The sequence below is a fragment of the Physella acuta genome, unplaced genomic scaffold (genome assembly GCF_028476545.2).
Source record: "Physella acuta isolate Inbredline_101_S28 unplaced genomic scaffold, ASM2847654v3 ptg000430l, whole genome shotgun sequence".
Taxonomy (NCBI): Eukaryota; Metazoa; Mollusca; class Gastropoda; family Physidae; genus Physella; species Physella acuta.
Window position 1 is genome coordinate 375,793 of NW_026731949.1, and position 15,238 is coordinate 391,030.

Here is a 15,238-nt window from a genome sequence, read left to right on the forward strand (position 1 = left end):
ATATATATGTTGTGTGTGTGTGTGTGTGTGTTTATTTCAGTTACTCAATTAATACTTTAAATGTAGTTTAAAGTTGCTTCATTTACCAAGTTGTTCTGTAACGTTGCATATAATACAACATGTAAATCTTTAAAGTAAGTAGGCTACGTTCCTTCTTTTTAAGTAATGAAGTAGAAAGCTTTAGGGTTAGACGCTAGCGGGCTGAGAGTCTTATTAGTGATTCGGCTTAACATAGTTGCCAGATAATGTCATGATGATTGTTTGTTTTTCCATGTAGTGTACTTATTGCTTGATTACACATAATTCTAACTAAATTTATATCACTTCTCATATTTGGGTACATTTATGATGTAAAAAATCGATGTAATATGTCGATGTAAAATAGCAAAGTAAAATGATGATGTAAAATGTGACACAAATACTACCTAATGTGCTAATCTCAATAAGTTCTGCGACTATTGCCCGAAAGTCACTTGTCTGATTGTTAATCTGCGATATATTAGCCAAGTGACTTGCAATAGTCGCAGAACTTTTACTAACAAATAGGCTACATGGTTACCCTGTTAGAATTTACAAACTGTAAAAAAACAAGGAACACAAATTGTTCATCATTTTACATAAACCTACGGCAGACATGCACTTGATCTTGTTGATCTACAAGTTACTTTGGGCAGATCATTTCAGGACTTGAGTTAAATTCACCTTCCGTCCATGGTTTTGATCTTTAATAAATGTACAAACAGTTGAAAAAAGTAACTCGAAAATATGAACTTGAGAAAAATATTTTAATATAATTCAACCCACAAACAACAACTAAAAAAGTCAAAAGTCTGGAAAAAAAATCAGAATAACACATTTGTTTTTGTTGTAAATCTTTTAAAATAATTTCTTAAATGTACTCTTCATCGAGTTATTAGTATGTTATGAAGTTGAAGTATTCTAACTATCCAGCAAATATTTGCAATTCTATGTAGTAGTATTAATGTATTCTATTTTTGTTTTAGTTTTGTGTTATGTAAGGGAAAGTACTGAGAGAGGATAAATGAAAATTAGCATGATTAAATGAGTAATTATCAAATTAAAAGAAAAAGAATTAGAAAAAAATAAGAAAAGTGTTGATTCATTAAAAGGAGCAATATTATTTAGCTGTAGAAAAGACCATATTGATTTCTCTAGGGCATATGTCGTTTAGTTAAAATATGATGGCAACGGTCATCATTGTAAACTACTATTTTTAAACAAGTAGGCCTACATTAACTGTGTATGAGACTTAAATTAAATTTTTGTAACACATTACGTTGTTACTACTAGTGGTAAGGTTACTATTACTATTCTTTATCTATTAAGATTGCACGTTTGAAGTTTTAATTTTTTTAATCTTTATTTTTCTATTAGTTGATCAATTCCCTTTGTAAAAGTGACAATTTGTATCTACTGATTGATCCACTCTCAATCTTAGTAGAACTTGCATTTTATTTTCTGTAAAATTGAATTTGTAGATTAGCTTCTGAATATTACAAAACAAAATTACGTTATATTATTAAGCAAGCATACCAACGTATCCATATAAATATTTAAAATTATGTTAATTTAATTAAAATATTTATCGTAAAATTAATGTAAATGTAACTATTTATAACATTGATAAGTTTCTATCTTTTTTTTATCTTATTGTTATTGATATTGTGTATCGATATACCTAGGTTCTTAAAGCATTTTTTGAAAATAGTTCAATGCAATCAGTATAGAAAAATAAGAATGCCAAAAACCAAAAAAATTAGACAAATCCATACATGAAAGAATCTTTTCTTAAAACAAGAGTAAACATGCAATAAAACAAAAAAAAATAGCAGACGCGACGTGTACATAAGCTAAACAAATAGGAAGAAAACGGTAGAGGAAACAAATACAGTAAAGAATAATTTTGCTACTTTATATTTCATCTCCGCAAAGTGAATTGCTGAGTAAATGTTTTGAACATGTTTAAATTCAAATAACAATTATTTATTGAAATTGGTTGCATTTCGCAATGCATCATGAAACGGTTCTGCTAACCAAAATGCCGAATATTTTAAAAAGTGTGTTAAACTTTATAAACATGTGAGTATTGTTTTTCTAAGTATCAATAAATTTTAATCAAAATGAAAAAGATCATCTAATGTTGTTGTATTCCTCACACACAGAAAGAAGCAGTGGAGGCCCGTAGACGTCCCGTTATAGATGTTGAGAAAACTGTCCTCGTCGCATCGGAAATACAGTCTTTGTTCCACGTTAAACTGTAGGCACGCAAAAAACTTAATAAGATGAAATAATGATGGTTACCACGTGTAGGTAAATAAAAGTAATAGAACCTCTTCATTGAGAATCATACAGACAGAGATACATCATACATAAAACAGCATCGTGTACGAGTGTTGTGTGTTAGAGCATATTTAAATCGTCACAAAGCCACACGTTTATATTTCATCTATTAAAACATCAGTGCGTTCCAGAGCATAATATCAACAAGATTAAAGCCAAAGTCACTTTAACTCAAATTCTATACCTATATATTACATTACTCCAAACCTTAAGAAAAGACAAAAACCTAAGCATTCAACTCCGCCTAAAATTTAAGGGGTGATGGTCCGGTAAAAAACAACATTTTTAGTACTAGAGCGCAAACATTTTTTTCTCTACAGCTTTATTAAACTGTATCCGAATATGCATTTACACTAAAAAAATGATACATTTTGTTTGGTAAATATGACAATGGCGGCTATTTTAAAAATGAACCTCTTCGTTGGATTTCTACCAGTCATAAAATAGTATATTTTAAGTCCAATAAAAAAAATGAATTCATAATCTTCTTCCATAGTTTAGGGCAGGGGTCTCCAAACTACGGCCCGCGGGCCAGATGCGGCCCGCGATGTCCTCTCATCCGACCCGCGGAGATCTTTTTGTGCACGGAAAAAACGTTAGTTGGTGATGGCTGAGGAACTTTGCCCAGAAAAAATCAAAGACATGCCTGGAAGAAACTGGCCCCCGAACTGAAATTTGATAGTTAATGCGGCCCTCGGACTGAAAAGTTTGGAGACCCCTGGTTTAGGGTACTCAGCTAAAAAGGTAAAAACACTAAATTATGGAGAGTTTTTGGGAATTAAATCTAGTGGGTTTTTGACGGACCCACTCAAAATTCATAAGAAATTAGTTTTGATCAAAACACTAACTCTAATCCTAGCCCTGATCCTAACCCTAATCATGACCACCAGACTAACCCTAATCCTAAGCCTAACCTTAATTATAACTAACCCTAACCCTTACACTAACCCTAGCATTCCACTGTGATCGAGGAAGAGCATTTGATGTCTTTGATGTATTTTTAAAATATGTTTATTTTCTCATTATGATGATGTTATGAAATTTTTTTAGATATGCCATTTTGTCATTAACTCGTAAATCATATTGTGAACTAAAAGCATAAAAAAATCTAAAATCATGAGCATCATTTAAAAATTGTGTTAGGTTAGTGGTAACAGGATCAGCTGTCCCCTGTGTGTTTACTGAAGGTGTCAGTCACCCCACCCTCTCCCCCTCCCCTCCAAATATTTTATTTTCAGTGGGGTGTCATCCCCTCTCTTCCTAATATTTTATTACTTTAACTTGATAAAACATAGTTTTGGCAGTACATTTTACAACATTTCGTCAAGATGTCACTCATAAATGATGATCCTGATGCGGAACACACCTTTGCCTTGTTGTGCGATATATTTTACACTAATGAGTAGTTGATAATAATACAGTATCGTATAAATACACAATCAGGACGTGTAAAATACAAAATGTAAACTACTGAAGACTCCACCCTTGTATGCAGCAACCGATTTTTTCGTTGCCCATGTTAAACTTCGCTGAACCTAACAGATAATTAAAGGGACCCATGATAATTCATGCTAGGGGCCCCAAAAAATCCTAGCCACGCCACTGCCAGCAAGTAGAAAGTGGGCTGTACTGCAAGTGCTGCGAACTTTCTTTAGAACTTAGAAAATATCAAATTTCTGTCACGCTTTATTTTACTCCAACTCATTACAAATACTGTATATGGAATATACTAACCGTAACTGAAGGCTAACTTAAATCCGCGTGCACCGTGCAGCCCTTTGGCACGAAATTCGATGTAAAGGTTAACGGGCGAGGTGACTGGACTCGGTATTCTATAGCCACATTCAAATAGAAGAAGATGGCCCCTTGCTGACGTCCCGTTATATATTTTAACGTAGTTATTGTCGTCGCATTGGGAAGATCGTGGTTTTTCTATATGAAAATCTAAAAAGCTGATTTAAAAGATAAAACATATCACATCAATGAAGTATTATTTTTAAACAAAAAAAAAATTAAAAAAAATATATAAAAAGTAGTATTGTATAAGAACCGTCATAGCACTAAAGTTTTTATTTAAAAAGCAATTATTAAAAAAAATTCTTTCTGATTGCTCAAAGTTCGAAAAAGTTGCATGAAAATAGAAATTTAATAGAAATGAAGAACTTTCTAATTTACAGAAGCTTACGTGATAGTTGTAACCTTTCGCTGTACAAAAGGTATAGTCCAGGAAGAAGCTGATTGATATGGGTAGTTGAGCGGGTAGTTTGGGCTTTGTATTATATGTGAGTCACTAGGGGCAATGTTTGCTGCAACAGAAAATTACATCGCTGTAATTGGACGCTTTGACATAGATAATTAGCTATAACGACAACAATATTTACACACTTTCACACCCTTCAGCTTCAGCCATCGAAAAACTACAACGCCCAATTGTATTCATAGTCTATCGCACTTTTTAAAACGAGCATAGGCGCCATAGTGCTCATGAGATAGTTTGGGGCGCCAAATCGCACCCAAACGGGCGTTTTCTGAGAAATCGGTAATAAAGTGTAAGTATTACTTTTGGTAAACGGAAAATACTCAAAAAATTAAAGTAGGCAGGGAAATTGATCTTTTACTTATTTGTGAAATTTCGTTTATCTATGTGAAACAGTACTCAAGTTATAAGCTTTAGACAAACAAGAAGTGGAATAAGTTCCAATTCTGGTTACTGGAAATTGTTGGAAAGTTGAAACAGAACTACAAATTCGACTTAATATTATATATGCAATTTCTTCAAACTTACTTAAAAGGTACTCATGTTATCGTATTCACAGACACACACATACACACACATACAAACACATACACTCACGCAGACGTACAGACACAATTGAGAAAGTATTTTTTCCCGACTTAGCGAGGTTTAAAACGCCGGTTATTTGCACGATTACAATACTTCCTCTATACTTCGTATAAGAGAAAGTAAAAGGAAAGCTAAGATTTTACAAGCTCTTATTCCATGCTTCCCCAGTTTGTCTTTTGTCTGCCTTTAGTCGTCATGGATCGTTTCGGCGAGCAAGATTCCGACCACTTCTAAACAACAAATTGGGCATACAATAATAAACTAATATTTATATAATTTAAAAAAACAGCCTGGATCGCTTCTTAAATTTCAATTTAGGTATTTTAAACATATAATATCAACCCGTGCTTTTTTCAGTTTTGTAAATAGCAGTTCATTCTTTATAAATTTAAAGGAAATCCTTTAACTTTTCCTGTTTAATGCATAACTAAATATAAACTTGTCATAAAAACGTTATCAAAATGTTTATATATATATATATTTTTACTTTCTCGTAAATACGAAATATTGAGAAAGTCTTGTAATCGTGCAAAAAAAATCGAGACTTTTACAAATCTCGACGTTTTACACCTCACTGATTCGGAAAAACATAATTTTTAATCTTGTCCATATGTCTGTGTGTGTCTGTGTTTGTGTCTGTGTGTCTGTGTGTCTGTAAACAAGATAACTTGAGTACTGTTACAGCAAGGTTGATGAAATTTCATATACCAGTATTTCATCAAAATCGAAGATCAGTATCAACTTTTGAGCGATTTCCAATAAACAGAAGTGGTACTTTTTCTACTTTGAATTTTTCAAAAGCCTTCAGCACTATTTCAGATAGATAAATGACATTTCACATGCAAGTAAAAGATCTAATTCTCTACCATTTAACACATTTTGAGTAATTTCCGTCGACCGGAAGTAGTAATTTACGCTATTTCCAATTTATTAAAAACGCATGTAAATTTATAAAGTACTAATAATATTGCGCACTATTATGCACATTTTGTTTTGGTGTTCGCTTGGTGCGCGAATCTTTTTTCTACGAGATTCTATTCTATTTTTAAAAGTTTAAGTAATTAAAAATCACGTCCATATTCCCACGAAGTGTTATATAAGAATATTCGAGAAAGTTTAGGGGAGATCACTCCCGTTTTTTTTAATACTGTAAAATGTTTATTACAATGAAATTGACTGACTAAAAGCCAAATTAACAGAAACAGTGTTCGTATAATTAGCTCGGAAATTAGTAGGCTACTTTAATTAGGAAAATGAAATTAATTTAAAAAAATTAAACACAAAATTAAGTCAGTAGGATTCACATTGTATTGTCACCGGATCTTGACTTTCGCGCTAAATTAAAAACAACTTTGGTCCATTAGCAGTGATCGAAATTTTTCTCGCACGTTACAGTCACGGGTGCCCAAAGGCCTAAGCACGAGGAAGCGAGTTAAACACCACCTTGCAAATACTCAGTTTACAAATTTATTTATGACGCTTGTAATTAAAATGATAATATTAAAACATTTAAACAATCCTGTGCTTTATGTTTTTGACATTAGTAAACGGATTTTTTTAAAATATTTTTTTACGTTTCAGTTTTTCGAAACATTAAGGTTTTTGGACACAAAAAAAAATCCAATTTCTGTAAACCCCAATAAAAACAAAAAACAAAAACTGTTGGCACTGATCGTAACTGACCGTATGTGTGAATGTGTTGCCACTGACCGCAAGTGTGAATGTGTTGCCACTGACCTTAAGTTAAGATGTGTTGGCACTGACCGTAAGTGTAGATGTGTTGGCACTGACCGTAAGTGTAGATGTGTTGCCACTGACCATAAGTGTAGATGTGTTGTACTGACCGTAAGTATAGATGTGTTGCCACTGACCGTATGTGTAGATGTGTTGCCACTGACCGCAAGTGTGAATGTGTTGCCACTGACCGTAAGTGTAGATGTGTTGCCACTGACCGTAAGTGTAGATGTGTTGCCACTGACCGTAAGTGTAGATGTGTTGCCACTGACCGTAAGTGTAGATGTGTTGGCACTGACTGTAAGTGTAGATGTGTTGGCACTGACCGTAAGTGTAGATGTGTTGCCACTGATTGTCACTGACCGTAAGTGTAGATGCGTTGCCACTGACCGTAAGTGTAGATGTGTTGGCACTGACCGTAAGTGTAGAAGTGTTGCACTGACCGTAAGTGTAGATGTGTTGGCACTGACCGTAAGTGTAGATGTGTTGCCACTGTCCGTAAGTGTAGATGTGTTGGCACTGACCATAAGTGTAGATGTGTTGTACTGACCATAAGTGTAGATGTGTTGCCACTGTCCGTAAGTGTAGATGCGTTGCCACTGACCGTAAGTGTAGCGATGTTGCACTGACCGTAAGTGTAGATGTGTTGCCACTGACCGTAAATGTAGATGTGTTGGCACTGACCATAAGTGTAGATGTGTTGCCACTGACCATAAGTGTAGATGTGTTGCCACTGTCCGTAAGTGTAGATGTGTTGCCACTGACCGTAAGTGTAGATGTGTTGCCACTGACCGTAAGTGTAGATGTGTTGCACTGACCATAAGTGTAGATGTGTTGGCACTGACCGTAAGTGTAGATGTGTTGCCACTGACCGTAAGGTAAGTGTAGATGTGTTGCACTGACCGTAAGTGTAGATGAATCTAAATCCCCGTGCTCCAGAAGTTTGAACAGCATTAAACACGACATGCAAGTTGTTAGTGGAGCTTATTGAGCTAGGAATTTTTTGAGTACAAAGTGTTCTCAGAAGCGTATCATTTTCTGAATTTCCCTCATAGATTTTCAGAGTATCATAGTTGCATTGTTCAAAATCATCTTGTACTTCGAAATCTAAAAACCTAAATCAAGAAATATGAATGAAACTTAATCGAGCTGGTAGCATACAACATATAAGCCATAGTTTGTACTGTAACGGCAAGTGCTAGTAATTAAAGTATGAGTGCATGTGCAATTGCAACTGTAGGTGCAAAACAAACACAAGAGTGAGTGAGGGTAAAGGGTAAAGGGTAAAGGGTAAAGGGTAAAGGGTAAAGGGTAAAGGGTTTTCTGCATAGCGTTCTTGTTAGATACATGCAGAGACAGCGAAACTATATATATATGAGAAAAATGGCCCGTTTAGGAAGGATATAACGGGCGCTAGGTTGATAGTGCTGTCTATTTTCTCGGTACTTTAATTTATACAAAATATAGTCATAGGCATATCCATAAACCATGCACCTAATCTCATTCATGACAAAAGTCGCATTTAGAGTTTCTTTTAGGCAACTCTACTTGGGAGGAGGGGGTTTCGCCCCCCCCCCCCCCACACACTCCAAAACATGTCTACCGTCCTATTCAACGAAACATAATTATATACTTTTTCCAGTGTCCGCCCCCTCCCAGAAAATTCTACCACCGCCCCCGAAAATTTCAAGTACCCCCACCCCTCTCCGGGGAGGAAAAAGTCTGAAAGAAACACTGGTGTCGCGCTTAGCCACTTTTTAGATTAGACACATAAATTAGGCGGTAATTTTATTATAGAGTATCGATGAAGAAATTTCTTTTGAGTTGGGGAGGGGGGGGGGGGATGGGGGCTCAGACGTTCTTACGCGTGGGGTGGGGCTTCGTCCCTATCCGAAGAATTGTATGAATGAAACTCTTCACGCAAACCACTTAGATTAGACAAAATTGCATTTTTATTCAATGTTTACTCGAGAATCAATGACAACATATTACTGTGTGCACTCTCCGGCTTGATATTATTTTCTATGTGACGTCATATCTCGTTTTCGTTTCACTGTGAAGGTTTTTAAATTGCTTGTGTTTTCTCTAGAGCGTTCTTGTCAGATACATAGATAGATACATAGACAGATAGATACATAGATAGACAGACAACGAAACTATTATATAGAATATATATATAAAAAAAAAATTATATATATATATATATATATATATATATATATATATATATATATATATATATATATATATATATATATATAATGTTTGTGTGTGTGTGTGCGTGCGTGCATGCGTTCGACCAGTTGGATAACGTTCAATTAATTTCGATATATGATTTTCGTTTCCTAAAATTTTACTTGACGGCTTTTAATTCTCATTAAGATACGTCATTAAAAAATAATATTAACAATGAACAAATAAACCTGATCTGAGTTTCCCATTCAAATGATAACGCGTTATAAAGCTAATTTTCTGTCGGCTAATGCTTTAACGATACGTCCGTTTGCCACTTTTATTAGGTTCCATCACTATTTTCATTTTAACAGTTCTTTTTATTTTAGTATACAAAAATGTCTCTAGATCTAGAATCTACAAATCAGCCCTCAAAGGAAAAAAAAGTTATAGATCTAGAATAAAAGAAGAATATATCAGTAGTTTACCTGTTTATCACGTTCCTAGATAGCTAATATGAGAGTGCATTAGGTTCTCATGCGTGTTGAAGGGGTTCGAGACACATCATGTCGATGTTTTTTTTTGTTTTTTTTTTTCAATTTTTTTTAGATGTGAATGATAAAGTCGCCTATCGGAACTTGACGGAATACAGGGCAGGTGAGCTCACCTGTTTCTGTGTCCTCAGCATATGAAAGGATATTGTGGTCAGAGCCATGCCCGGCCTGAATATTTTTCTTTAAAATAAAAACATGTCTGACACTTGGCGAGACACTGGGCATGTGAAGTAGAGTTGGGTATGTGTAGAGTTCACCTGTGACGTCAGCATATGAAGGGATGGTGGGGTCATACCCATGCTTAGCCGAAATCGGAGTTTTAAAAGACAAAAATGTCTTAGGTGTGTCGTCATTTTGAATATGGGGTCTGATTATTTTGTGATGATAAGTGACAGACGTGATGTCATTTATCTATTACCCCCCAAACCCACAGTTATCTAATGATAACGGGTAGTCTAGAATATATATATATATATATATATATATATATATATATATATATATATATATATATATATATATATATATATATATATATACATATATATATATATATATATATATATATATATATATATATATATATATATATATATATATATATATATATATATATATATATATATATATGCATCTCACGAGATAGTTGTTAGTTTGTTTGGTATAGAAGGTATGTCCCACGATGTACGTCCAATTGGGTAACTGTTGGGAAAGTTTGGGCTTTGTATTTCACCGCCTCTGTTATCGACTGTAGCGGAAGAAGATGTATCCTCTAGCAGACAAAATACAAATTAAAAAGGGAATTAATAATTATTGAAACTAAAATCGCGTAATAAAAAATTGTCTATCTTCTTATATTATGTAGAGCTGACAACATATATAGGCCTATATATATATAAATATATATAATATATATATATATATATATATATATATATATATATATATATATATATATATATATATATATATATATATATATATATATATATATATAATTATTTATATCAAACACATTTTTTTTTGTAAATTTCTATCAAGTTGTCAAAGGCGTAGCGAAGGCGGGTTGGGGGTGCAAAACTTAGAGAGAAAAAGTGCTTTTTTTGCCAGTTCAATTAATAATTTATCAAAGTTCAATAGCCTTTTGATTACAAATACACAATTATAACAACTTAAGAGAAATCAATGCTACGTCCTACTGTAATATTAACTGACTACAGGGTCACACCCGACCTAGCAACGTCGCTGGTCTACTTACCGTATGAATAAACCAATTTAAATCCTCGGCCTGCTAACATACGGTCACAATGGAAGAACAAGTGCAGATTGTGTAAAGATCTTATTGGGTAGGGGATTCTACGACCACAGAGGAGTTGAAGAATTGGATAGGTCGTTGACGTTCCGTTAAATATTTTGACGTAATCAAAATTGCACCCTTTTTCAAATCTCTCTCCACTGCTTGATTGTACATCGAAATCTAAAAAGCTGATGAAAGAAAATTAAACTTAGCTTAATAATGCATTTAACGCGAGTTACCGGAAATATTTATAATTTAGACGACAAGGAAAGAAAAAAAAATATGAACAAAAATGTTTGTGTGTTTGACTGCAAATGTTATTTCTTTTGTGTTGGCTACAGGTTAGAATTTTTATTTTTAATGTGGTTATACATTAAAATTGAACAATGATAGTTTTTAGGAACGATATATAAAAGGTCACTAAACAAACGTGACCCGATTCCAAAGTAACACTGAGGATAGTTACTAACTCACACATCTTTCTTTAGGATGGTATTTGACCAGTTACTAGCTTGAACAATGTTTAACTTTCCTGCCTAAATACCACTGAGGTCAACTACTAACTTGAACTCTTTCTTTGGCATGGTAATTAACCTCACGATTGGCACAGGCTATGATCTTGAAAGCTTCGACTTTCACCACTATCATAGAATAATAACTAACAAAACGAGGTACACATTACTATTTAATATGGATTTTGTTGATATGTTTGCAAAGTTTGTCTTTCCTGATGTCAATCTCTTTACTTGTCTTGAATTAACAAAGTTTCCATTTTCTTAGGTTTACCTATTTGAAACAATCTCTCGTAGTTTGGACACCACTGCACAATTAGCTCGATTGTCGCACACTTTCTATCGATTTCTGAGCTCGTGGTCTCCATGACTTAACATTTATTTAAAAGTTACAACGCTACCTGTCAACTTATAGAATCTTATAGACAAAAGTAGAATTCTAAAAATTAAGTAACTCATGTTTATGTCTATATTTGATTAAAATATAACACTAATGTACGCCAGTTTTTGATGCGCGGTAGATTAAAGATACACGGCAATAAGATTTAAAATTAAGTGTAAGACAAGAGTTTCCATCAGCATCATTATGTGATGGTCAGACTATTAATACATCCTTACATACTTACGTGATTGTCGTAATCTTGTTAGTTCTAGATTGTATGGTCCAATTGTGATTACGGTTATGGCGGTAATTTAATGGATAGTTTGGACTCAATATTTCACCCGTGTAATCGTCCCAAGCGCGGGGTACACTATTTGCTGCAACAAAGTATACAATATTGGAGCAGGTAACATTTAAAAACACTGGAACATACATAATATTTGAATTGGACGGGAATAATATTAAACTTGAGGCACATCAGAGGGGTGTGATGTGCCATTGTGTGATGTGCCATTGTGTGATGTGCCATTGTGTGATGTGACATTGTGTGATGTGCCATTGTGTGATGTGCCATTGTGTGATGTGCAATTAGTGGGGTGTGATGTGCCATTGTGTGATGTGACATTTATAGGGTGTGATGTGACCTTAGTAGGGTGTGATGTGTCATTAGTAGGGTGTGATGTGCCATTAGTAGGGTGTGATGTGCCATTTCGTGATGTGCCATTAGTAGGGTGTGATGTGCCATTAGTAGGGTGTGATGTGCCATTTTGTGATGTGCCATTGCGTGATGTGCCATTAGTAGGGTGTGATGTGCCATTGTGTGATGTGCCATTAGTAGGGTGTGATGTGCCATTGTGTAATGTGCCATTAGTAGCGTTTGATGTGCCATTAGTGGGGTGTGATGTGCCATTAGTAGGGTATGATGTGCTATTGTGTGATGTGCCATTAGTAGGATATGCTGTACCATTGTGTGATGTGCCATTAGTAGCGTTTGATGTGCCATTAGTAGGGTGTGATGTGCCAATAGTAGGGTGTGATGTGCCATTGTGTGATGTGCCATTGTGTGATGTGCCATTGTGTAATGTGCCATTAGTAGGGTGTGATGTGCCATTAGTAGGGTGTGATGTGCCATTAGTAGGGTGTGATGTGCCAATAGTAGCGTGTGATGTGCCATTTTGTGATGTGCCATTAGTAGCGTGTGATGTGTCATTTGTAGGGTGTGATGTGCCATTAGTCGGGTGTGATGTACCATTGTGTGATGTGCCATTAGTAGCGTGTGATGTGCCATTAGTAGGGTACGATGTGCCATTATTAGCGTGTGATGTGTCATTAGTAGCGTGTGATGTGCCATTGTGTGATGTGCCATTGTGTGATGTGCCATTTTGTGATGTGCCATTAGTACGGCCATTGAAGTTAGATCTCTACGATGCTATGGTAATGGAAATTAAGAAACGTAATAGTTTATATTAATTATGTACATCTGTTTAGAGCACATTATCATGACTTTTGCAGGCCTTATGTCTTTTAACAAAACTACCCATTCTAATCCCAGCCAAAATAATTTTGCTGGAAACGCACCCTTCCGGGGCGCCACCAGTGCGTTTTTTTTACAGAAACCTCCCTAGATCTATATTTATGTGCTCCCCTAATTTTCATGGTGATCGGATGAACGTTGTCAAACCGCAATCGACTTTTATTTTTTTTATATAGAGAAGAATTTTGAAAAAAAAAACAATTCGCAGATACTACCTCAGGAGTAGGATATTTTCGACAACTTCCCAAAGTTTTATGGCGATCGGATGATAGGTGTAGTAATGCACAAAAGACAAACAATTCAATTGCATTATAAATTTCGAGTAATAACTAAAAGCAAAGTAGCTTTTTTTCGTTTGAATACTTCGAGTATAGGCCTACTAACCAAAATTGTAGAATAATTTATATCCCTTTGCATTTGAATTTCCATGGATATGGAAATGCAGATACAGGTTGGAGCTAGAACTGAATGTATAAGGCGTATTTCTGCCACATGCTACCATCAGCAGGGGGTGATATGCTGTCGTCCCGTTGTACAGTTTGTAATAGTCTTTGTCGCATTCGTTAAGGTGATTAGGTATTATTATTTCAAACTCCAAAAAGCTGGATAGAAAAAAATGGGTATTAACTTAGCAAATAAACTCAATGCATCGTATGTATAATGTCACACATGTCAAAATATCACAGAGAAGAATTAAGGTGTTAAAATTGGTAGTTGATGTTACACTTTGTTCTTGAAAATATGTCTCCAGTGAGATAACATTCAGACGGTTAAAGCTGTTGATAAATCAATTGAAACGAAGCAAGCGGTTTTAATACCTCTAAGGTTATGGAGACACGGCCTAAACGAATCTGTGTAAACTGACTTTTGTGATACTCTCGGTTAAGACAAAAACATAATAAACACGTATTTACTATGGTTATAGTCATTGTTATGATGCATGCTATGGTCTATGCTATAGATCGGCGCGAATGAATGTTTGTGCGAAAGGTATGTTGAACGCAAGGAATGATGACGCGTATGGTGCGACAGTGACGTTCTGGTGTAGAGACTGGTTGCTAGGTATTGTGCGTGAGTTAGTATGAATTTCTTGGCCTTGGTGGAAGGATGTATGCGAGTTGAGAGTACAGAATTAAAGATAAGAAAAGAAGCATGAGTTCCTCTCATTGATTGTTGGTCGTCCACGTTGTCTTAGTGAATGATGGTACGATGCATGTCTGTGAACACAACATTTCCACATGGTAGTGGTTAAGATAAAATGGTATTGGATCAAATAACCAAAGACACTCACTCAGCGTAACAGTCATCACAGTAATTAACTATAAGGTAATTTCAAACAGAATTTGATTGAGAATGTGCTGAATCTTGTCTACATTAGTCTGAGAGCAGCTGTGTAAAATGACGGTGATGTAGTTGAGACAATCGCGCGGTACTGAGAATCCCATCGGCAACGAAAAGTGCGTATTATTTAAAAACTGCCTTTTACCGAGTTTCATTGATAACACAATTTTTTAAAGATTTTACGCCACTAAAAGTAAAGTTACCAATTTTAATCAGTATACGATCAACATATTAGTTTAAATGGTAATTACTTTTAATCAGTAGATGTTAATCAGTTGTTTATTTTTTTTTACGAATTTCTGACAGGAAAGCCATTAACAGGTGTAGAGCATTAAACCAATTCTTTGTTTCAACCATTTCTATTTTATTGTGTGCTTGTCAGATTGAAACATTTTATGTATTCATAACAAAATAATATAACTAAATTTTAAATAATATAACTAAAGTTTTTCTATACTCTTTATATGATATACGAGTCTATGGATATTTATGCGATTCAGATTATA

At 34.7% G+C, this 15,238-nt stretch overlaps 2 protein-coding genes across 3 annotated transcripts in view; both read right to left on the reverse strand.

Moving 5' to 3' along the window:
• Positions 1-1,021: 1,021 nt before the first annotated feature.
• Positions 1,022-11,119, reverse strand: LOC131942860 (cubilin-like). Of its 2 annotated transcripts, none has more exons than XR_009386817.1 (6): positions 10,925-11,119; positions 10,306-10,438; positions 7,844-8,055; positions 4,547-4,667; positions 4,096-4,305; positions 1,022-2,276 (listed from the first exon to the last, which is right to left on the reverse strand). XR_009386817.1 is itself a non-coding variant. In XM_059302821.1 (6 exons), exons 1-6 carry the CDS (start codon positions 10,962-10,964, stop codon positions 2,272-2,274), a joined length of 729 nt encoding a protein of 242 aa, XP_059158804.1. In that variant the 5' UTR covers positions 10,965-11,119; the 3' UTR covers positions 1,022-2,271. The 2 variants fall into 2 exon arrangements, 1 of the variants encoding a protein (XP_059158804.1); XM_059302821.1 differs by having other exon boundaries at positions 4,096-4,313.
• A 996-nt stretch (positions 11,120-12,115) lies between these two features.
• The window catches only part of LOC131942861 (cubilin-like), a 56,377-nt gene continuing 53,254 nt past the window's right edge, over positions 12,116-15,238 (reverse strand). Inside the window, exon 5 of the mRNA XM_059302822.1 lies at positions 12,116-12,234. Within this exon, the coding sequence (XP_059158805.1) occupies positions 12,228-12,234 (7 nt within the window). The 3' untranslated portion in view covers positions 12,116-12,227. The remainder of the gene's footprint in view (positions 12,235-15,238) is intronic.

What these genes read in the sequence shown, in the direction of transcription:
- LOC131942860 (XM_059302821.1), bottom strand. Translation starts at nt 10,964, where the DNA reads ATGTTAGCAGGCCGAGGATTTAAATTGGTTTATTCATACG. An exon ending in TAGATTCATCTACACTTACG is followed by an intron (nt 4,668 to 7,843) that starts GTCAGTGCAACA and finishes TTTCTGTTGCAG; the next exon opens with CAAACATTGCCCCTAGTGAC. An exon ending in CGAAAGGTTACAACTATCAC is followed by an intron (nt 4,314 to 4,546) that starts GTAAGCTTCTGT and finishes CTTTTAAATCAG; the next exon opens with CTTTTTAGATTTTCATATAG.